The following is a 24,679-nucleotide window of genomic DNA, read 5'->3' as shown; positions in this document are numbered from 1 at the left end:
TACATAAGTAACAAGTTTGTCAGTCCTTTCCTTGATGCTTTCCGCTCTGTTCAACAAGGATGCAAATCGACTCCTTATATAGAGTGCAGTTCGACATATTCAATGAAGCTAGTACGATAGACAACTAGCAAGTCATAAGTAATAACTTCGTCTCGTCAATCCTTCTTTTAGTGCTTTCAGCTCTGTCTAGCACGGTTTAAACTTAATGGAAATAAATTCAAATATTTCATCAATTGAAGTATCGATATGAGATTTCATGATTTTTTATCTCTTTTATATTACACTATTAAATATTATAATACTATATGAATATAATATAAAATTTATATTTTATAACTTGGTATGATAAAGTAGATTATCTTATTTTATAAGTTGTTGGTCTCACTTTTTATTAAAAAATTATATGTAGTTAGTTTTTAGGTGAGTTAATAGTTTTTAAAAAATGTAGATGGTAGTAATGTATATGAATCATGACACACAAGATGCAAACTTTATCTTTAAGGTTCAATCAATAATTATTGAGGAGGATGACTAAAAAAGACCAAGTTGTAGCAAATCTTTTCTTTTTTTTAACTTGCGAATTTTGTTTGAGTGAAGTGGGAAATGTCTTGTAATTGAAGTCTTGAAATTTTGGGACCAAAGTTATTTTCACAATTAAGTTTCATCCATGTGCAATTTTATGAACTTTACTTTAGTTGTTTGTTACCATTGTGTCATATTACCTTTTTTATTCTTCAAGAAAGGTATATTGTTACTAATATGAGAATTATATATATATATATAAAAATGAATATTACAATTACAATTCATTTTTTAATCTTTTCACTTCCTATTATCACAATTATCACCACTATAATTGTTCGCAAAAATGCTTCTAACATCAAAATTTAACATGAAAATAACTAATCGATAAAAAACAACAAAAAGATAAATCTAACCACCCAAATTAACAAGATTCAATTGGATTTTCAAGCTTTCTCAACATTTTAGTAATAGTGTTTTAGATTTTGTCACCTAATTTTTTTAAAAAGTGTTAACTTTTAAATCTAACACAAATAAGTAATTTTTACAATATTTGAACAACAGACACTTACTTTTCAGATTTAAGTTTTGTATCTTTCGAAGAAAAAGACTAAAATTTGAGAAAGAAGACATATGATGTACATCAATTATACTCAAAATATTTGACGAATAAATAATTTTTCATATTCAAAAGAAATCCCTAAGGTACCTTTTTTCTACTTCCAATTTTTTTTTTAATTCTAATTCTTTTAAATTATTCACTTACATTTTTTTTTCTACTTTTATGATTCACTTGAGCTGTATAAGGAGAATCCACATATGTGATTCTAGGGGAGAGCTAGTATCACTTCCTAATTCAGACTTTCAAAGCTATCTAGTTAGCCCATGAATTGAATTGATCATTCATGGAATCATGTGGGATCACTAGGGTATATAGTCATAGTAATTGATCTAGAATGCTTCATTAATGAAATTCTATTTTCAATCAATAGAGAATTATTTTATTTAAGTTTATAAAATATTTAAAGAAGCACATATTTTTTCAAAGAGTCGTCAGCGAGATTCATGTGTGCCACATATAGGATCTGAGGATTGAGGTCACTTCTCATTGAATCCTTATACGAGTATTATTTCAACAATCCATCAAACCAAACAAACACTAAAAGAAAACCAACATAAGTTGTGATCAGGGGCGGATCTATGTAGATTTGAGGGGGTGCCACGTCTTCAGTGGTCAAATGTATAAATATTAAGCGTGACACCCTTAGATATAATAAGCCTTGTGGTGCTAATGATTAAAGCTCATATTTACCACCTTAGAGATGCAAACTCGAGCCTTGGAGTGTGGTACTCGAATATTCAAAATTTTAGATTCCTCTATACTTAATCAAAGATTTTGAATTTGAAGTTTTGAGAATGAAGAATTCAATTTTGAGTTTGAACTTTTGAGAATGAAGAGAATTCTGTTAGAGCATCATCTTCAAAAATACGTGAATTCAAATTTAATCCGAGACACTAAACGAAGAAACCATGTGTCGAACAAACATGCATAGATGCGATCACGTCAAGTTAAATGTCAAAAACATTTTTCTCAAATTTTCATTTCCTTTTATTTAGTAGAAAGTCAGTGGGAGACAGCTTTTTTTCGATTTTTTCTATGTAGTAAAACTAAAAATAATCATCCTAACCAGAAAAAAATGTTATTTTTTAATTAGAGGTCTCGTAATATAAATCTTAAATAGGAGTATAAAAAAATCCTTATTAAGAAGTGTTTTTTCCCGAATAAGGTCTTATGCAGTGCAAATTCAAAATACTCATATTCTAATATGAATACTGAACACCTATCAGAACCCAAAATAATTATCGAACACTTATAAAAATAGAAAATTAAATTGCCTGCCCGTAAAAAATTATAAAATAAACCTCTCAAATCTGGGCAGCTTCTTTTTCGCTGCCCCTTTTTTTCTCCACTATCTTTCTCTTTTGCCACCATTTCTCTCTTCTCATTGCAAAAAAATAAAAAAAATAAAATTCAATCGAAAAAGCATTATAATTTTTTTTTAAAATGAGTCTATTTGGTCTTGGAAGGTAAAATTAATCATCTGTTTTTCCTTCTTTCTTTTTTTTGGTATGATTTTGAATTGATGCATGATATCTGGATCATTTTTTTCTGAATTTATGATTTTTTTTGTTGTTGTTGTTTCATTGATGTTTTATTGGTTGTAGAATTTTAGGTTTGTTTATTTTCTCCTTGAATGAGTTTTTAGAAGATTTTAAATTCATTCACTATATTTGTATGTGCATGACATGAGATTGAAATTTGTTAGGAGCTAAATTTGTTAGGTTTACAACTTTTACATGTGGGATTGGGGATAACTTTACTTGTATATATTTAGAGGCGGATTCATGATTTGAGGTTTATGGATTCGTACGAATTATTACTCAAGTTAATATATAATAATAACTGGTTTCACAGTCAACAACAATATATCTAGTGTAATCCCACAAAAGTGGGGTCTGGGTAGGAAAAAGTGTACACAAACCTTACTACTACCTTGGAGGTAGAGAAATTGTTTCTGATAGATCCTTAGTTCATAGAAATATAGACCAACATAGTACTATAGAGAGATATACGGAAATGGAGAAATTCTGGCCAAAATACTATAGATAACCGATTGAATCATCTTAAACAATAGTTTGTGACTGTGAAACCAGTTACTATAGGGGTTGTTTGGTTCGTGGACTAAGTTATCCTAGGATTATAATCCTCGGACTAATTTAGTAACACCAAGTTTGATGGGGTAGGGTGGGATATCTAAGATTAAGTTTGTGATTAAATTTATACTTTGTTTGGTTGAAGGTCATGGGATATCCACCTTATCCCATGAACTAAATAACCCCTTAGTGGTCGTTTGGTAGTTGGTTGGGAGGTAAGTTATTCATGTATCAAATCATGCATAAGTAATACCATGTTTGGTAGCAGTCTTTTACTATGTATAAAAATAATACGTTGTTTGGTTTGCAATTTAGAAGCCTGTATAACTAATACATGTATTGAGAAAATCTATGGATTATTTATGCAAGATAGAAGATGGAATAACAAATAGTACATGAATAACTACATAACTAATCCTTGCGTGATTCTAACCAGGTATCAAAGGTACTTGGTTCATGTGAACTTGAAACTCATAGGCTAGCTCCGCCACTGACGTATATTACCATTATGTTGTTGTTGGTTTCACTTGTTTTGGGATAGAAATCTAGGATATTTAGTTATTACTATTTCAAGATCAAATATTTGATCTAGTGTTGTATTCAGTGAATAGTCGCCTACCCGTTTTTTCTTTTAATTGGAGATGAACTTGCCAAAACGGAAGGATAGCTTGCATACATTTGTGTACTGTAGAGATTGTTTGTACTTTGTAGAAGGATCAAACTTTACCACATAGTTTTTATTTGAAGAGATCAAACTGGAGGTTTGTGTATAAGAAGAAAGAATTATGCTTCATAACTTATCTCCTTTTTTGAACCATAGAAAGTTTCACATGTCACGGAAAATGTGGCCAAAGTCTTCTGTATCTCTTTATCTCTATGTGTCCTCCCGGTTTTGTTCTAATGCCCAACTTGGTTTTGTTGTAACGCCCAACTTACTCGATAATTGTAATCACCGTGTGAATATAAAAGGGTAAGACATTACCTTAGCAAGTTTGCATTTCTAAGGCTTTAGCTCAATGAAGATAATGCTATTTCTATTATTCATATCTCACATATAAATTATATCTTTTAACAGGTGACTATCACATTAATTCTCAAGTTTACTAGTTCCATTTAACCTTCTTGTAGAATATTGCATACTTTGCATTATGTTTCTTGTCATTATTTTAGCTTTATTTTAAAAGTGTGCTTTGCTATCCTATTTGGCGGATTGGTACATAGCATTATTCATCTGATGCCTTATTTGTTATTGGTTTATAGGAATCAGAGAACATTCCGTCCCAAAAAGAGTGCACCCTCAGGGAGTAAGGTTATGCTCTTTCCTTGTTTAAGAAGAAATGTTGCTGTTTACTCGTCTTGGTTTTTTGGTAGTTACTTTTTGTCTGTTAAGTGTTTGGCTGCACGTGCTGATGTTGATACCACCAATTTCTATAACTTGTTCAAACAAAAGACATCTTCAAGAAATCAAGTTTAAAAGGACACTAGGTTTTTTGTAATCCTCAAAACATGCTTCGATTTCTACTTGATTATTTTTCTTGTGCTGATTATAAGCTTTTAAGTAGTTGAATTTCGAAACGAAAAAAAACTATGTTTTTAGTTGCATATTTTTGTGCTTGTTGTTATGATTTTATCGGACATGGTATACCCTACACTAAACCTCAGGGTCATTGGTGACTTTTCACATCTGCACCTTTGGTGACTGATCTCAAACTCATTGTAGGAGATGGAATGCTTTTTTTCACTGGACTATCCTTCCGTTGTTACGCATGCTATTATGTATTCAACAAGTTTATAGCTAAGTTGACTTGCTTCCTAATTTGAAGTATTATTCCGCAACAAGTTAGCATCTATGACACGAAAATTGTCAGGATAAGAACGAATTAATGAATTCAAATGATTTGACATATAATTGTTTTGGAGCTTTTGGAAGCTCATCCAACTTCAAAGTTTGGCATGTTAAAGTTGATATAGTTGGCTAGTTCTAAATCTAAAGTATCTCATGCTAAGAGTTTAGATCCTTGATGGTGAAAATTTTCATTTTCCTTTAATCTTCTTGCTTGTTATTCATTCTTCCCTTGTGTCTTTATTTTAATTTGCAAGTTGATCTAAACCATTGAATTATGAATAGAAAAATGTTGTATTTTTTGTCCTGAACGGGTCAACTTTCTTGCTTTGCTCATCGTTTTCTTTGGTGCAGGGCGCACAATTAAGACAGCACATTGATTCTACATTAGGCAGCGGAAACTTGAGAGAGGCTGTAAGGCTTCCTCCTGGGGAAGATATTAATGAATGGCTAGCTGTCAACAGTACATCCCCTCTCTCCCTTTTTCCTCTTGTTTACGCATACATAATGATGGGCATCCATTGGCACGTTAATATTACCTCTATTTCTGCTGCTGATATGATTGGAATGTGATTGCCCGACTCGGTATCTTAATTGAATTGCAGAGTAAAACTTTCGCGCACTCGTAGTCTCCAAAGTTTCGACTTCTGGAACCAGAACTTCAGTCTATCCTCCCCTTCTCTTTGGGCTATAGGGAAGTAGGAAAAAAATAACAGAGACCAACTACTACATTTCTTTGAGTTGTCCTAAAACTATGTTCATTTTTTGGAAATGATATTTTTGCTTGCTATATATTATTATACCTTTTCAGTATACAAATCCTAAAGAGGTGTCATGTAACCTACTTTGTACTAGTAAAACTTCACATTCACCAAAACATTAACTCTATCTCTATCGTAGACCTAATTTTAATGTAGATACTATAAAAACATGATTAAACTTTGGTTCATTCTCAAACAAAAGAAGTGTTATTGAACTCTGGTCTTAACCTTAAAGCAATGTCTAAGGCCTATTGAAGGACTGTGTAGATCCTATCTTAGTATCATGAATGAAGTCCTTAGTAATGCTCATCCGTGTGAAGATCACTTCCTTGATACCAAGTAATTGCCGGTCCTTTGAAACCACTTCCTTCCATGTATTTTAGGTCTTCCCCGTCCCCTTTTAAATCCTTCACTTACCATAGTTTCACACCTACGGACCGGTGCATCTATAGGTTGACGTAGAACATGTCCATACCATATCAAGCAACCTTTTCGCCTTTTATCCAAAATGTGTGCTACTTGCACCTTCATGATCATTTCTAATCTTATTTAATCTGGTATGAGCACACATCCATCTTAATATCTGCATCTCCGCAACACTCATCTTGTGGATAAGACAATATTTTCACACATTACCAATATTTGCTGGTGGAATGTACCATATTTTTTTTTTTGAGAATGGTAAAGTTTGGAATGTACCATATTCAGAATGTGTAGCTATGATGATGCTTATTATGTGACTCTCTGTCTGAAGCCAATGCTGCATATGTTACATTCTGTTTGCTTACTTGTTGCTGTAAGCTGATCAAGTTTAATTTAGCGGTGGTTGTCTATTCTTTAATATGCAGCTGTAGATTTCTTCAACCAGGTGAATCTGCTTTATGGCACCCTCACTGAGTTCTGTACGCCAGAAAACTGCCCGACAATGACTGCAGGCCCCAAGTATGTTTTGTAAATAAGTTGTGTCAAGGTTAATTCTATTATATACATTCACTAGAGTTGTCCTTGGTTATGGGAGTTGATGCTTGCAAATAGCTTAAGGACCATCTTCGAATGCTACTGTCCAAGAGTGGAATTTGTGTGGCTTTCAATCACAGGGATATGGAAAAACGCAGCAGTTTCCTCTGTTCCAAATTACATGCCGATAATCACAAGTTATAAAGGGGTGCTTGATTCTTGCCTAAGCTACTATTAGAAATTAATCTGAACAGTCTTCTTACATGATATGACATTAAGTCATTTGGTCTAGGATTTCACAGACATGTAATACTCAGCCCAGGATATCGCAACTTGAACAGTTTGAGAACTTCAAGGAGGTTAAGATGGTGATCTTGAAAGAAAAATCATGAACATTGCTGTAGCGCGTTCCAAGTGTGCAGCAATCTTGAGAAAGATGTCTTGATGCAGCTTTGACCAAAATAAAAAAAAAAGTAAAGATAAAGGATTTACATGATTAATGTCCAAAATAATTAGAAGTGACAATATGTTCCCTTCATTTTGCGATTTAACTCCAAAAAGACCCAAGTATATATGAGAAAACGTTAACACTAGGATTAGACTAGGTGGAAATTTAATCCGGAGCATTCTTCAACCGGCTACACCATTCTTAGCTTCTTCATATATTGTGTTTCAGGTATGAGTATAGGTGGGCTGATGGTGTACAAATCAAGAAGCCTATTGAAGTTTCTGCTCCGAAATATGTTGAATATTTGATGGACTGGATTGAAACTCAATTGGATGATGAATCTTTGTTTCCTCAAAGGCTTGGTAAGTACTAATTACACAGCTTCCAGACTCATGTTTTAATGTCATTTTGGAGATGTAAACCATACTCTCTGTCCCAAGTCCCAACTCATATGACATACTTTTTCATTTTGGAATGTCGAAGTTGTTTTGGATTCTTCTAAATTCTCAGTATTCTAGTTACGATCTTAAGTTTGAAAATGTCCTGTTTCTTTCAACAATTTGATTTGGACTATGTAACCTTCTTTCTAGTATGCAAGTCATATTAACTTCTTGTCTCTATATAAAAATGGAGGGAGTGAGTAATCTCGAGTGAATTGAAAACTTACCTCTTGGGAGCCAAGACGGGGGATGTGTAGGAGTAGGTGGCTTTGAGTTGGATGGGGAATTCTAGCTAACTAAAATCAACTGCTTTCGTTGTTCAGACAATACTATGTTACCTTTTCTCATTGTCAACTGGGCTATGTTTTTGTAGGTGCACCTTTTCCACCTAACTTCAAGGATGTTGTCAAGACGATATTCAAACGTCTCTTTCGTGTATATGCACATATTTATCACTCCCATTTTCAGAAGATTGTGAGTCTTAAGGAGGAAGCACATTTGAATACGTGCTTCAAGCATTTCATACTCTTCACCCATGTAAGTCGTCTAAATCGTTGATCCTGAATGGACTTCCTTTATTGTTTGTGCATGTTAGTGGATTTTCTTTCTTCCTAAGTCTTAGACATGGTCATTGCATATGTCTACGGTCTATCGGTTAAATTTGGGGGGTAGCGGAAAGGGGAAATGGTAGATGCCACAAGGTAGGAAATCCGAACCCTCACCAACAAGGTGAAAGTTCAGGTAGCCAACTAAACTAACTGAGCAGATTCCCCGTTGCTTTGAAAATGTTGATTATGTCAAAAACTTCATTATGCAGCATAATTTGTTCTTATGGTTTTCATTGATCCTTTATCTATATAATTTATGATGTTAATTCTTATAATATAATGTTTATTTTGTAGGAATTTGGGTTGATTGACAAAAAGGAGCTGGCTCCACTCCAAGATCTCATAGATTCTATTATTGTGCCTTACTAAACAGTTTGCTTTTAACCTATTTTAATAGGAAATCAATGAGTATGGTGTGATAATAATGTATTTTAGCCTTCTATATGTATGTAGCCTAAGGTGACATTTTAAAATCCTTATTGATATTGTGCATGTATTGTTTCATGTTTGTAATTATCGGAAATAATCTCCCTACCTTCTCAAGGTAGGAGTTAAGGTTGCGTACACACCTTTTTCATATCTCACTTATGGGATTACAGTGTTGTTGTTGCTGCTTGTAATCAAGCAATGTTTTTGTAAGTAGCTCTTTGCAAAAATAAATAAATATTGTCACTCCTTAATTCCTAATCATATCTATAGGCTTGGCTACTTGATAATTTTTACCCTCGGCCTAGCTAGCACGTGAAACACTATGTCTAGAGAGTATAGTCGCAAGATTGAAACTCAAAGGAATTGAAAAGGACGGATCTCACTTTATGAAGGTAAGAGACCAACCTGTCATGTAACAATTTTTGTTTCAAAATGAGCTCTACAATTCGTAAACTCAAAGCTAACTGGATTATAATACAAGTACCACACATCAAATTATATATTTAAATTTAATTAGATTATAATGTAAGTATCAGACGTTGAATAAAAAGGAAAAACTTAAGATCTACTCTTAGGAGGTTCGTTTAATTTAGTAAAAAATTATTAGACACCATCAAAATTCAAATTGAATTGTGATGTCTCATAAAAGCAACACAGAAATAAAATAAACACAATAAAGTGTAATTATTACAAACAGAATAGAGTAGTTTGCAACTTTGAAGTTTCAAACAATAACTATCAATAAAAGGGACCATAAAAGTTCTATTTATATAACACGAAGAAGGGGAATCACAATTCACTATAGAAGTCTTTAAAAAAAAAAAACACAAAAAATGGAATTTATTTAATTTAAAATTAATAATAAAAAATGTTTTTAAACTTTCTCCTCTTTTGGACTTTTGTATATCAACTATCTATTATTTCATTCATGTATCTATTTTTTTTTTTTTATATATTAAAACATACCTCAATACTGAATTGACTTTACATGCATCTATTATTAATTGAGAAAGAATATGATCAATTGAACATTGAGGTGTGTTTTAATAAGAGAGTGATGGTTTAAGTAGATAAAAGAAACACCGAATAGTTGATGTATATATCAAACTCGCAAAAAATGATAATTCAAATATATTTTTGACCATTAATTGTTTAATTTATGTGCCTTGATTCATAAAATGATATTTCAAATCAACCAACATTTACTCTGAATTTGAATATAAACTCTATAATTTTTTTAAAATAAAAATTTATATTTTTAAAAATCATGAGTATTATAAAAATCATTCAAAATATTTTTAGAATTATTTTTTTTTATAATCAATGGAGTACTCTCTATATTTCATTTTACTTCTCTCCTATATTAAAAATAAATATTTCAATTAGTTATTTATTTTAGCAAATCAAGAAAATTTTATTATCAGTTAAAAAGGAAAAAGGGATTTATACATTTTCTTATATTATCCTTAGTGTTAAATAATTATATAAAATAACAATAATTAAATTTAGATTCCAAAACTATATTAATAAAATTAATTTAACGAAACACTTTTTAAATTAATTTATTTTTATAATGTACTACTCATATTACCATAATCCAAATAATATGAAACAAAGTTACTTCATATAAAATTTATAAACTCCGTGTTAAATCAAATTATTGCAAGAGTCCCTAAAAGAAGGTGTGCCATATTTTGACTATATACGTATTAACGCCACCAAATTTTTTTCCTTAGCTCGTTTTTTTCTGCTCAATTTTTTCAGAATTGTGCAGAGGAAGATTCGAATTTCATTGATTCATAGTCTTTTAGGCTGCGATCATCTTTTTGGGATTGAAAATCAACTTTTTTGTTGATTTTTTTTCATTTTTTTTGGTTTTTGGTTGAGAAATTGTTTGCAAAAAACCACAGCTTTCGCCGTCAGTGAAGAACTGTTTCAAATTTGAATTTGGGTTTTGCTGATTAGTTGAAAAGATCTGATTTTTTGAAGATGGATAGAGTTGCATAGTGTTCATCGAACTAGCGGAAGCGAGGATTCAAACTCTAAGCTTCCGGATTTTTGGCAATTTTTTTAAGTTTTTTTTTTAGGGATTTATTGTATATAGTTGTTGATTGTGGGGATCAAAGAAAAGGGGTTGGAAAAAGTTTGATTTTTGAAGTGAAATGTCAAAGGTTGTGTATGATGGGTGGATGGTTAGGTATGGGCGGAGGAAGATAGGCAGATCCTATATTCACATGCGGTATTTTGTCCTCGAGACGCGATTGTTGGCATACTACAAGAGAAAGCCTCAGGATAATGTGGTTAGTTTCATGAATTTGAATAATTTGTTTGAAGTTTTAAGGCTACTATATAGTAACATTGTAATTTGCAAGTCTTATATTCACTAGGAAGAGTATTATTATTGCTCTTTTTGTTTCAATTTAAAAATAAGCTAGATTGAATTTTATGGTCTTAAACTTAATATGTTTGTAATGTATCAAAATCAAAATGCCTTTTAGATCATGTGATCACATTCTATGTAGAAAGTCAGAGTTGGATAGTTACAAAATACATAAAAAGGCATACTTTTTGAAACAAACTGAAAAGGAAAGTAGAACTTTTAATTTGCAACGGATGGAGTATACCTTTTCGTATTGAGATTTGAATGTCACTAGCAAATTTAGAGAACTTAGTGTTAGAGAACTTCAAACTACTGAATATCGGATAAAAGGAGTTCAAATGGAATGAAATGTACAGTGAGAATTCATATTATCGGATCCGAACTAGCTTGAAATTGAACCTTGTGACTTTGAGCTCAATTTACTTGACCTTTTGATTTGATAGAGAATAATTTCTTGATTGAAGTCTTACATAAATGATGCTTTTTCAGGATATCATCTTTGCTTAGTGTAGGATGTTGAAATGTGAGTCAAGGAACTTCAATTGGATAGTTGTTTCTAATAGTGCAGGATCAGTGGAGAAACCTGTAGTCTCTTAAACCCCTAATAATTGATTTATGATGTTGCTGTGATTATTAGGTTCCAATCAAGACTCTTCCCATAGATGGTAATTGTCGGGTGGAGGACCGAGGCCTGAAGACTCATCATGGACATGTGAGCTGTTCTCTACCGTTGTTGTTTGCTTTCTGACAAGTATACATGGAGTAATAAATTTATTTGAGAGAACCTGATCGATTTAATAGAACATCAAGCTCTTTTTCTAGGATTAATTGTCAATTTGTCGTTGTTCATCTATCATTTGCTTGTATGGACTTCTTATACAACAAACAACAACATACCCCAGTGTAATCCCACAAGTGGGGTCTAGGTAGGGTAATGTGTATGCAGCCTTACCCTTACCTTGAGGAGGTACAGAGGCTGAACTTCTAATATGCATGAAAAATTAGGTATTAAGAAGATGTGAGCATGGGTTGTAATAATTTGATTTGTTTATTCATGATATCTGTCTTTGCGTTATATATTGAGGGGATAGTCCAGTTAAGAATGTATGACAAATGTTTTTGGTAAAAAGAAATCCCTTTCTTACTGTTTGATTTTTGCCTTAAATAACAAGAGCTGTGTTTGCTAGTCAAGCACAAACTATTGTTACTAAATCTAACAATGAAAAGTGGCACAATAGGCTTAAAATGTGTAATTCTAGTATTCTTTAAGCCATCAATGGTTGAATTGCATTGTTGTCTGACCTGGATGTGTAATGCTAGTATTGTTTAATCCATCAATGGTTAAATTGAGTTGTTGTATGACCTGGATGTCTCAAGTACTTAGTTGTAGTGTTACTTGTGATGGTCAAATTTAGAGTGATTTTTAGAGTTGAAAATTCTTGGATTAAAAGGTTTTTATGATGGATAAGGGCCTAGAGATGCTTGAACCAGTGTGGGCCAAAAAAGATGAGAAACATGCTGCATTAGAGCCGGGAAATTGATGATAGTTTTCGAAAGGGAGGGGGAATTGACGAGGGAGATGTTGTAGGAGTCCCTCTCACATCCAAGTGCATCATACAAATAAAAAGCAACAGAAATCTTCTGATTAGAAAAAGTAGCTTAAATTGCCCGAACATAAAACATTGAAATGTCACTCAGTTATAGATTCCATGACTTAATCCTACCCTATAAAGAATTCCACAAAGCCCACTCTCTTACATATCATTCAGTTGATTCAGATTACCGAAATAATAGGCATACTGAATTGTGAGATGGGGTATGCACCATCTTGCATTTACTTCATACTGTTAGGATTTTTTGAAGTTATTTCTCAAATTATGAAAGGTTAAAAATCATATTCTGGCTCCATCTTTGTGAGATAAATTGATCTTCACTGTCAACTTTAAGTTGTAGGGATTCACCCCTTCCTGTTTGGGTATTTCAGTAGACCATAACTGAGGTGGTTTGTATGGGCGAAGTCTAGTTTATTCTTTAGATTATTAATCTGCCCCATGTGGAATTCTTTTAGTATTCCGTCATGTGTAATTCCATCGCTAAAGTGTCTAAATCCAATGTGTATTTTGCACTTCAAATTGTTAACCTACCACAGAATATACATTTTTAGTATCAATTTTTCGCTTATTTAGCTAAAGGGTCCATTATATATGGCATAACAAAAAAAAAAGCTTTTTGGGAAAAGAAGAAAAAAAAGGGCATGGACATCTATGGCCTAATTACAGAAGTAGTGAGCTTGATCAAATTTAGTGAAACATATTGATGGAATAAAGAAAATTGACACGATGTACATTTCAACCAAAATCTTAACTAGGTTCCCGAGTTAAAAGAAGGGCTGTTACATCTTTACTTTAATGTTTATTTGTGCATTGTTATCTTTATTATAAACATGAATCCATTTTCTTGAATTCTGAAGGATTTGTGCCGACAACAATTTATTGCAGTTGAATTCTGAAATTTTTAAAGATGTCCTACAATATCTTTTTGACGCGTGTTGTGATTTATGCTTGATGAATAGACATACTTAACATTTCTGTTTGAGGATGTTAATCTTATGTATATCTTTCAGATGGTTTATGTCTTATCAGTTTACAACAAGAAAGACAAGTATAACCGTGTCACGGTGCGTGATCTTCTCTATCCACTCTGTTCTTGCTCCAAACAGTTTACTTCACCATCTCAAATGTGTATGCAAGCTTTCAAATGCATATTTCATTCTTGTCGTATTCCATCTCAAGTTGATCTCATTCTTGAATTGCTTTAGCCCCTCCTCATAGTTATTGTTGTTGTTGTTCTCCTGATAGTTATGTCATATCAGTCCAACCTTTGCTGATAAAACTAATGCAGATGGATACTGATGGAACTTTTCAGGACTATCTCACGTATATTGGGGATATTACATTTTCCCATTCAATTATGCATACAAAGTTCAATTTGCAATGCAAACTATATACTGTCAGATTAAATAGCTGTCAGCGATCAGATTCGAAAGCCATAACTAAGCATACATGACCTTTATTTGACTGTTATTAGGGTCCAAACACTGCCTTCTGAATTGGTAACTGTATTAATAAAAACACCTAAAAGGTGCAAGCAAAAGTATTTACAGAACAAAAGCAAAACTATGTCCCTTCTCTTCTTAGAGAGATCCTATCAGGTCTATTAGTTTCTCATTTACTCTAAATCTCTAATTCATTTTGATCTTCTGAATATCACTTCTTTTTATCTTCAAAGCACCTCATATTTCGTTCTCTCCAAATAAACCGCCAAATACACGAAGGTCTAGATATCGAAGAAACTATTCATATTAATCATTATCTTGTTCCAGATGGCAGCTTTCAACATTCAGGAGGCACTTATTTGGAAAGAAAAAATTGAATCAATCATTGATCAGGTTGTTTTCTCTTGTGTATTAAAGCTTCCCCTTGATATTTCCTCCTCAGATATATAGTTCTTCCACCTCTTCTTGTCTAGATATACTTGAAGGTAGTAATATGTCTTCAGTTTGCAGCATCAGGAGTCTCAAGGAACTAATGGCAATAAGTACAATTCGTTTGAGTATAAATCTGATATGGACAATGGGAGGAATGCTTCCTCATCAGATCATGAAAGTCAGTAAGTATTCTGCTTTTGCCTTCTGCGAGTTATGGAGGTGTTGGTATTTTCGATTCAGAATGTAGAAATACGTCCATCCCACTATTTCTTTATGTTCTATTTCTGTTACATTTCTCTTTTGAAATTAATTAGCTCTTGACTTGTCATTGCATTAGTAAGTTTGGTTTTTAAATTTAACTGTGAAAAAAAAAGTGTGCTGACAAAAGATGAGTTTGCTAAATACTTCCTATTGAGTTTAATATTTGCTGATATTTGTTCATTAAAGAGATCACCACTACTAAATAGAATGGCCAAAAACAGAAAGCAAAGCTAAATTTACTAGATCTATGTCCATTTTGTTTTGGTATCGTTGTTAGTTATATTGATAAGGTCTATGAGAATACTTCTCCAATTTCTTGAGGGAAAACCTAGTTAACAAGTGATGTATGTCCACCTTAATCCAGGCCACTGGGGCCCTTAAAATGGACCGGGTCTGGCTTCCCTCAATCTCAAGCATAGTGGTTTTAATTGGTATTGTACCTTTAGGTTTGATCTACTTACATAGTTTTTTAGAAATGTTTGAAGACTTTTGAGAATGAAAACGTATATCCTGTAGTGTATTCGTGTTTCAAGTATCTTGTTTTTGAAAGATAAATCACCTTCTGGTTTTGCTTCAGAAATTGGTCTAAACTGACTCTATGAATGAAAGAAGGCCTTCAATTTGGGAGGACCAAACAGCTAATTATTCTTACTAAGATTGTGAAGCACACGTTAATAATTTGAAAGATTGTAGTTCAGTCCTTGATTGTGCCTTTTACACACATAGGCACATGACACATCTTATAAGATTTATGTACCTATGTAGCACATCCTTTTTAGTCCAAGCACTAATCTTTCAACTGCTCCAGCTTTTACAATTGTAATGGTCGTCCAATATTATAGGTTAAGTGCTGCTGAGGATGAAGATGATTCTCATCCGAACTTGCTGCGAAGAACAACCATTGGAAGAGGTTGTTATTTGTCACTTGTCTGGTCTTGTTTTGCTGTCTACATGTTTGCTCAGCTATCCATTTTGCATCTTAAATGGACAGGTCCTCCCGAGTCTGTATTTGACTGGACCAAGGAAATAGATTCTGATTTGGCAAACCAGAATGGGAGTAACCAAGTGTTCTCCAGAAAGTACTGGCGCTTACTTCAATGCCAAAATGGTTTGTATAATGTTTTTATCTTTATCTTCCTGTAAACATGTGTTTTCTGGCAATGATTTGAATCTGTATTCTTTTATGTTTACTTTTGTGTCTTTCGGTGTAGTTAAGCTGTACAACATATACAGTGGTATCTTCATAGACCATTGACAATTTTCCTCCACTAATGTGTGAATGCAGGCCTTCGCATTTTTGAGGAGCTTCCGGATGGCGATTTACTAGTATGAGTTCATCTTTGTGTTCTATGCTGGCACAAGCATTTCCTAATTTACAGAAGTATGTTTTTTCAGGGTATTTCATGTAGTCCTCTTTCTCTATGTAGCCAAAAAGCTGTAGTAGAGCAATGAAGGCTGTTGGGGTTGTGGAGGCTAGTTGTGAAGATATATTTGAGCTTGTTATGAGCATGGATGCAACACGTTTTGAGTAAGTAATGTGAACTGTCTAGTTATTCATTGTTGTCTTCGTATTTACTTCTCGTTCCAAAGTGCTTTTGTTGTTTGTAGATAGGTTCATTCTGGAAATTATCATTCAACTTTTTTGTTATGAGCTCTCAATTGGCAGTAATCTCTGAATTTGTGCATTTTGGTATCCAGAAATTGCTGCTCCTCGGTGTGTAGCAAGTCTAAGCAACACCTTTTTGGCTTATGTTGGTTACACTATGGCTTTAGTCGTGATGTAGTGACTAACTCTTGTTGTTCCATTTAGGTGAGTGTAGAAAAGATATAGGGTAATAGCATTCTGAGAATGCATGATAACTCTCTCAAGTTATTGTGAATTAAATTAAATAGTGTTTAGCAGAACTTTGGAAAAAAATAACTACAACCTTATAATTCTCCAAATTATATAATTTTTAATAAGGATTATCCTAATTACATCATTATGGAGATAAAGGATCCTTCCATATTTAAGTGGAAAATGGTAGAGGGGCGGGCCCATTGTCCACCAAGTTCCGAACCTTGCGCCACTAGCCTTCGTAAATTTCTCAGTTATGCCAAGCACTTCTTTCAGATTCTTATCGTGAAATATGAAGCATTCTTTTTAATTACTTTCTCACTTTGGGGAACAAAGTCTAGACGCGGTGATTATATGCAGCCATTAAAAAACATAATGTCTATGTTAACTTATTGCTAAAAGTCATTATCATTACATTCTTTGTCATTTCAGTCTCTAACTATTTCTCTAACAGGTGGGACTGTAGCTTCCAGTATGGTAGTTTAGTTGAGGAGGTAGATGGACACACAGCAATACTCTATCACAGACTTCAACTTGACTGGTTCCCTACGTAAGATTACTGACTTCTTTGTCGTAATGATTGCTTTTCTGTTTTGTATTTCTCATTGGACTTCTGCTTTAGTTTGGTTAAATTAGCTCCATCTCCTAATATACTGGTTCTAAATCACCATCAGAGTTCATGCATCTCCTCGTTTGTTTCTTTTTTTCTTTCTCTGACAAATGTAGTTAATAAAAATTATGATTTTCTTTTGTGCTCCCCATCCCTCCAAACGCACTCACAAAAACAAAGATAGAAAAGGAAATCTCATTGCAAAATTCCAGTCCAATCAATCAAGTATGCCTCCATACCAAGTTACTTGTGCCGGCTGTATGAATCCCCGTAACCTTGCTCTCTATGCTGGCCCAATTTTTTTCCAAAAGATTCTTGTTATTTAGATTGACATTAACTGTATGCAGGTTAGTATGGCCTCGTGATCTTTGCTATGTACGTTATTGGCGTCGAAATGATGATGGAAGTTATGGTAAGTATATCCAAAGGCTCTTATCTTGTAAGCTTATCTTTTGTTCCATGACTGTACTTGATTTGCCATCATTATTCTGCAGTTGTGTTATTTCGTTCCAGGGAGCATGAGAATTGTGGTCCACTACCTGGATATGTTCGAGCTCATATTGAGAGTAACCTCTTTTTCCTTCAACTCATTTAGTTAGTTGCTCTGAATACATATGAAAACCATAATTGATGATTCTCTATATATCTTCCGCAGAAGTATTTTGAAGGTTTTATCGTATATACTAACCAAATATCACCACTCACAGGTGGTGGATTCAATATTTCCCCACTCAAACCTCTTAATGGGAGGCCCAGAACACAAGTGCAACATCTTATGCAGATCGATTTAAAAGGATGGGGTGTGGGCTATGTCTCGTCATTTCAGCAACATTGTCTGTTGCAGATGTTAAACAGTGTGGCGGGTTAGCTTTTCTTATGCTCTGCTGAAGTCACATAGTTGAGAAACTTCAAGTTTGTTATGACATACTTTTTCATTTGCATTAAATTGTTTGGCATTGGAGAGTCACTAGTGCTTGTAAGCGATTTCAGGAAGCTTCAGCCTTCCTCTTCCACCTCTTCACTTATTGTTGCATGTAAGATAGTGGAATTGATAGTTGTTTGGTCAACAGAAAGGCGAGAAGGGAAAAGTAACTAAGTTAATGATTCTTTTCCCTTTGTTTTTTTTCTTTTGATCAAATAAATATAAGTACAACCAATATGGATGGTCAACTAGAACAAAATTTATGGGTTGTGTGCGTGCAAAAGGTTAATGAAAGGGGTTTGGGAGACTTATCTAAATAAATTGATTTCCTATTTGGGAATGGAAACCAGATACATCTTTGTCTGGATTTTTGTTGTAGGGAATAACATTAGAGCCATGTTCCTTTTTATATAGATGGTTGGATAGAACTGTTAGAAGCTTAATGCTGCACATTCAGTATAAATTTCGACATCATCTTGGTGCTATTAATGAATTGATTTGATTTATTAAAAAAAAATGGAAAAGAAACTGTACTTTCTTGACTGATATTTTAATGAAAGCTTAATGTGTAACTTACTTTTAAATTGTCCTCCTTCAGGACTTCGTGAATACTTTTCTCAAACTGATGAAAGGACTGCTGCTCCAAGAATCCCAGTTATGGTTAATATGACATCCGCTTCAGTCTCTTCCAAGAAGAATCAAAAACTCCAGGAGACTCCTCATCACCGTACTCGTTCATTGGACCAAATACGAGCTGCAAATAGAAATGCTTCAATGATGGATGAGTACTCTGATGAGGAGGAAGATTTCCAAGGGGCTGATCAAGAGGTGGGGACTTTATGCATATTCATAGTACTTTCAGCATCTCCTTCATAAATACGTGCTGACTGCTGAGCATGTGGTTTGGAATTTTTGCAGGTAATGCCACCCAGCCCTGAACGTGAAATGAAGAGAACTGGTATGTGCTGTCCATTATGTATCATGTTCGTAGTATTCACTAAATATTTGTATTGTCTGCACAAGTTCTTTACTGACATTAGTTTTGTACTTGTGAAGCACTCGAAGAAGAACCTTTGGATCAAATTGATTTTTCCATCTTTTCGGGTAACCTTCGACGTGATGACCGTGATAATAGTCGTAACTGCTGGAGAATATCTGATGGAAATAACTTCAGAGTTCGTAGCAAGAACTTTTGCTATGATAAATCAAAGGTGTCCTTTAGTTGTTTCTCATTTCCTTGATAATCTCTTCGGTTTTTTGATAATCTATGTCACCATGATCTAAAATCACTTTGGAAAATGCTTGTAGATTCCTGCTGGTAAACCTCTGATGGATCTTGTTGCTGCTGACTGGTTTAAAGATACAAAACGGATGGACCATGTTGCTAGACGTCCTGGTTGTGCAGCACAAGTAAGTAATACATTAGCTTAGTTTCAAGGGATGACTACCCATTATAATACTAGTGAACTTTAAAAAATCAAAAGTCCATTTTGCCATAGGCTAGAGTTCAAGTACCAGTGATGGACTGTTAATTTTCACTGGTAATTGGCTTATGTTGGAGTAGGGCGTAGGGCTCTCCAGAAGACCTGTATGTTTTTTTAGGTTATGGTTTCTTTACCAAGGACAGAAAAGTCATATTCCTAATAATAGTGTGGTCCTGCTTAAGTCTCCAATTATGTGCTTTAATTTTGTGCATGCTATCAATTTTAGCTGTAGAACTTAAGCTTATCCTATTTGTAGTCAAGACATCAAGTACCATAATTTAATTTGTTTTGGTGCATTTATTTCCAGGTTGCTTCAGAAAAAGGACTGTTTTCTTTAATTGTAAATGTGCAAGTAAGTTATTCCACTGCTACTTACTGTTTTGAGGTAAACTTGCAAGTGCTCAGGAAAGAAATAAGTGAATAACATTTTTCTTCTGAAAGGTTCCTGGATCAACACACTACAGCATGGTTTTCTATTTTGTCATGAAAGAGTTAACATCTGGTTCTCTTTTGCAACGGTTTGTTGATGGGGATGACGATTTCCGTAATAGTAGAATGAAGCTCATCCCGTCTGTGCCAAAGGTACCTTTATTTCTATCAACTTTTTGAATGATTTCCGGTAGTAGAATGTTTATTGATGACGCTTCTGATACTATGACGAATACAACCATAAGATGCTTTTAACTAGTTATGATTTTATATGATTCTAGGACAAACTTGGTGGTTTTACTTTAAACTCATCTCTTCAGAAAAAAATTGTTCTGGGTGGGCTGAGAAAGATAATTGTTCTCAGGTTCATGCAATAATTTATGGGTAGTGGATGACAGCGGAGCAGCATAAGTGAGAACTTTACTTTTTGAGATTGAATAAGTGAGATAACTCAACTATTACATTGGAACTTTAACCAATAGCTGAAGAGTAAAGATGTCACCAATACAGAATTTACTTGAGAAATCAGGGACACTATCTTGGAATGAAAGTATAGGACTCCTCTTTCAAGAAGATGTTCTCGGTTGAGATTCTTGTGCATTTTTATTCATCAGAAAAGTTTATTGGTTCTCTGCATTGAAAATTTCTGTTTCTATTCCCTGGTTTGAAGTTGCCAGTGTTTGGTCAATCTCTGCATATAAAGTAGTTTGAAGCCATAGCAAGTTTCCTTTTACAACATGCATGTGATCATCAAATGCATGTTAAACAGATGCGCATGCTGAAACTTGTGAGCTATCTTTGAGAGATTTTGCTGTGTTCTCCACGTCCTTCTATATCTTTATTACAATGTATATGTGCTTAGAATTGACAACTGTCATGTACATGAAGGGATCATGGATTGTGCGTCAGAGTGTTGGAAGTACTCCTTGTTTACTGGGGAAGGCAGTTGACTGCAACTATATCCGCGGTCCCAAGTATTTGGAAGTAAAGACTTGTGTCCCTTTTCTTTGAGCTATTTAACAAATAGAGACACAATGTTGTCTCGGATTTGATCATGTGTTGTTTATATTCTGTAGATTGATGTTGATATTGGTTCTTCCACTGTGGCGAATGGAGTTTTGGGGCTTGTGATTGGTGTAATTACGAGCCTAGTAGTTGACATGGCTTTTCTTGTACAGGTATGTGAATGGACCTTCACCTGCAAGATTTTGTTTTTTTGTTGATATATTTATCTGTACAGTTTGTTGAACTCTGTCAAAGTACGTTGGGTCCAACTATCTTGGAATGTGGGAATAATTTTGAGTTATATAGGTACAAGTATGACATACGTCTTCTGTCCCATTTTATATTGCACCATTATTATTTGGAGAAGTCAAAATTTTTTTGCATAAAAGGATTTTTAAATACAGTAATAGAAAATTGTGACTTGTTGCTTTCTATGTAGTTCTTGATTATGTGTAAAATTCATTTAAAAAACTAAGGAATTGATGTCCGAATAGAGACCTAAAGTCAGATGAGTATTCCTCATTCTTCTGGTCCTATCATTTATTTTGGGATGAGAGAGTAACTAAATGAATTGATGAAGTTAGTCTAATACTCTAATACATAAAACTTGAAACAGTCGGATGTTTTTCGGTATAGACTTGTAAGTTGGATATCTGGACTCCTGTTTAAGTTACCATAAAGCCAGAAATTGATAACTAGACAGATAACAACATACACAGTGTAAACCAATTTTTGGAGGTCTCCAGCATATCCTTAATGCTGATGAATACAACATTATCTTTATAAAAAAAAAAACCAACATACACAGTGTAAGTGGGGTCTGGGAACGGCAATGCGTATGCAGCCTACCATATCTTGTGAAGGTAGAGAGGTTGTTTCCGATAGACCTTCGGCTCAAGAAAAGGAAATACGGTAGTGAAGAAGTCATGTAGAAATAATAAAGAACAATCTTTACGTAAATTGCAGAGAATTTCCTGACTCAACCAAAAAGCTTAACATAAATTTCCTGATAAGAACATAGTATGTACACACCTTTGAATTGAGAGAAGAAGAAAAAGAGGTAGTAGCGACAAGAACAGAGTATCATTGTAGTTTTATATTATACTGCCATCATACCTAATTAAATATTAACATTTCTATGTTTGGTATATCCCAAAATAAGTATTAACTTTCTTAAAAAACAGATATCTATTCAAATATTATATGAGGAAGAAATTATGCACGGGCTACTTTTACACTTTTTGATAAACTTTTTTCCCTTATAAACAATCTAAAAGCAGTGGTAAGGAACTTAATATGTACTCTTAGTGATTGTATTAAGTCAAAGCAAAACATTGATTTGAGGCATACGGTTTATAGGACAATCTCTTCTTCTTTTTCTATAATGGTGGTGTTCTGATCTGCATGCACCTAGACTATTCTACTCGATACTTGTCATCTCCTAAGTCCCACCAACCTAGTTGCTCGGACTCTTCACTTTTGGTGCCGCACCCATGTCGACACGACATGGGTGTGGGTGTGGGATCTGTGTCCGATTTGGTCAACTGATTTTGGGTACTTTGACCAAAATCGATGGGAAAAGTCTGGATAGTTTTAATGATTTTTGTAGTCAATACAAAAGCTAAGGTGAAATTGAAGAAAATGGAATACCTTTTATATAGAAATTTCTATGTCACTCCTTTTCCTTTAATCTGCTTCCAATATTCTCCTCAAGTTCTCCACATAATATGTCATAATTTAGGTTTAATAATTCTATTTTTAGATATTTTAATTATTTTTAGGTGAATCCCGGTACTCGTATCCATACATGGATCCATATCCCAGAATTTTAAAAAATAGATCATGAAGGATCCGACCTCTAGATCCTCACCCGTATCGGACACCCCCTCCCGAGTTCGAGCAACTTAGACCGCACCAACATAGGGACTGGGTAACTTTGCCCATCAAGGCTTATTGATACGAAATCTTTCTTCAAGAATATGGTAATCATGGAAAACTTAAGGAGGATAGGTGGACCATTCATTTCGGTAGGATGGAAATTAATCAATTGTACGATGCTTGATCTTGCAGTGTTGGTCTCATCTTACTGCATAGAATATTGAAAGTTTTTCAATGTGGAGTGATTTCTTTAGGTGGAATGAAATCGTCACAATGTCAAAAAAGCATTCAGGTTCACAGAGAAGGCCTCTAGAACCATTTCACACACCACTCAAGTAATTCTGTACAAACACTATACGATATCTTGAACTTTAAGAATATTTAGAAGTGCCTGCATCGTTGTATGTAAAGTAAATAACAGTGCCAAATAAACTATCAAAAGGAAGCATTTGAACTACTAGAGCCTAGAGGGAAATACAAAAGAGAACTCTTACCTGCTTAGTGATGAAGATGAATTATAGGAGCTACCCCAGTGTACTCTTTTAGTTTGGTGATTGTATTTTCAGAGTATGTTCATGATTTTTTTTGTTAACATTCATTTCTAGTCGAAATTTTCTGTAATAATAAAACTCATATCCCCGCCAACCCCTATGCATCCCCCCTCCCTAATGACAAAAAGAAGATGAAATTGATTTGGATTTGATGTATTTGACATTTTTCCCGAGGTCATGCAAATGTGTAATTCATCTTTTCTCTAAAACTTCCTTACTAATTGTAATCCTCTCTATGAGGTTGCTATGCATATGCTGAATCTGATAATGTTATTCGCTAATTTGTGTTAGGGAAACACCGCCGATGAGTTGCCTGAGCAACTAATAGGCGCTGTACGTGCATCTCATATAGAACTCTCAGCTGCTATTGTACCAAAGTTGGAGCCTGATACTACAGAATAGGTCAAACCACACACATAGTTCACCTTCTTCAGAAGTTGATTCTTGAAAGATATGTATACATAGATGTAGTTCCTTTCTATTTTTCGTTCATCGTGTTCTTAAAATTCGTTTCAGCTCAGAATGGAACTAAGTCTGTTTATAGACGTCAACTTCATTAAATTCTTTTTTCTGAGCTCTTTCGATTTATCAGTAAGAGCAATGAACTATTGCCTTATTTCCAGGTGCTGATCCAGATATAAAAAACACGATGTTGGATTTGTTTTTCTCTTTGTAATTGAGTTCTGTCTGTACAGATATGTGAATTGTGTGATCTTTTTGTCTGGAATTTCCAATTTAATTCATGTCATAGAGATTATACAGCCTCTCTACTTCCGCGAGGTATGGGTAAGGAGGTGAAGCTTCAATATTTTGGGTCAAAAAGCTCCCATCTAGTCCTATGTGATAGTGTAATGGCTCAATATGTTAGTGATATTGTTTTGTTCTAGTGTCTAAATACGTACGACTTTAAAACGCGTTATTAGTTTTTTTTTTTTATGACAAGGGAAACTCGCAGCCACTACCCTTTGGGTGTGCACATGGTAAAACTCTTGCTCCTATGTAATAGCTCGCAAATCATATTGGAGAGGCAAACTCGGTCCGACGAGCTCGACCCGCAAGGCAAACCCCTTGCTTAAGCAAATAGTTTTGAACTTGAGACCTCCGTCATGAAA

General features: G+C 34.0%; 2 protein-coding genes across 4 annotated transcripts; both read left to right on the top strand.

Annotated features, from left to right (window-relative positions):
• The first annotated feature begins 2,576 nt into the window (after positions 1-2,576).
• Positions 2,577-8,869, top strand: LOC125819958 (MOB kinase activator-like 1A). Its single transcript, XM_049499365.1, has 7 exons — positions 2,577-2,610; positions 4,498-4,546; positions 5,435-5,543; positions 6,690-6,783; positions 7,475-7,608; positions 8,060-8,223; positions 8,589-8,869. Exons 1-7 carry the CDS (start codon positions 2,588-2,590, stop codon positions 8,661-8,663), a joined length of 648 nt encoding a protein of 215 aa, XP_049355322.1. The 5' UTR covers positions 2,577-2,587; the 3' UTR covers positions 8,664-8,869.
• Positions 8,870-10,470: 1,601 nt separating this feature from the next.
• Positions 10,471-24,297, top strand: LOC125819960 (protein ENHANCED DISEASE RESISTANCE 2). 3 transcript variants are annotated; one of them, XM_049499367.1, is made up of 22 exons: positions 10,471-11,023; positions 11,741-11,815; positions 13,727-13,780; positions 14,486-14,551; positions 14,669-14,772; positions 15,694-15,761; positions 15,843-15,959; positions 16,137-16,177; positions 16,279-16,379; positions 17,143-17,238; positions 17,646-17,710; positions 17,793-17,864; positions 18,006-18,161; positions 18,819-19,048; positions 19,139-19,178; positions 19,277-19,431; positions 19,529-19,630; positions 20,012-20,056; positions 20,146-20,286; positions 21,022-21,117; positions 21,210-21,311; positions 23,859-24,297. In XM_049499367.1, exons 1-22 carry the CDS (start codon positions 10,886-10,888, stop codon positions 23,967-23,969), a joined length of 2,175 nt encoding a protein of 724 aa, XP_049355324.1. In that variant the 5' UTR covers positions 10,471-10,885; the 3' UTR covers positions 23,970-24,297. The 3 variants fall into 3 exon arrangements, with proteins under 3 accessions (XP_049355324.1, XP_049355325.1, XP_049355326.1); XM_049499368.1 differs by having other exon boundaries at positions 10,663-11,023; positions 19,286-19,431; XM_049499369.1 differs by having other exon boundaries at positions 10,837-11,023; positions 14,662-14,772.
• The last annotated feature ends 382 nt before the right edge of the window (positions 24,298-24,679 follow it).

Source organism: Solanum verrucosum, unplaced genomic scaffold (assembly GCF_900185275.1).
Source record: "Solanum verrucosum unplaced genomic scaffold, falcon-dt-bn FXZP01000229.1, whole genome shotgun sequence".
Taxonomy (NCBI): Eukaryota; Viridiplantae; Streptophyta; class Magnoliopsida; order Solanales; family Solanaceae; genus Solanum; species Solanum verrucosum.
The sequence above is the reverse complement of the archived record's forward strand: the minus strand, read 5'-3'. Positions and strand labels throughout refer to the sequence as shown.

Coding starts and splice junctions, on each gene's coding strand:
- LOC125819958 (XM_049499365.1), top strand. CDS start 2,588: ATGAGTCTATTTGGTCTTGGAAG. Junction 4,547..5,434: donor GTGCACCCTCAGGGAGTAAG/GTTATGCTCTTT, acceptor TCTTTGGTGCAG/GGCGCACAATTAAGACAGCA. Junction 8,224..8,588: donor ATTTCATACTCTTCACCCAT/GTAAGTCGTCTA, acceptor TTTATTTTGTAG/GAATTTGGGTTGATTGACAA.
- LOC125819960 (XM_049499367.1), top strand. CDS start 10,886: ATGTCAAAGGTTGTGTATGATGGGTGGATGGTTAGGTATGGGCGGAGG. Junction 17,711..17,792: donor AAATGATGATGGAAGTTATG/GTAAGTATATCC, acceptor ATTATTCTGCAG/TTGTGTTATTTCGTTCCAGG. Junction 19,049..19,138: donor TCCAAGGGGCTGATCAAGAG/GTGGGGACTTTA, acceptor GAATTTTTGCAG/GTAATGCCACCCAGCCCTGA.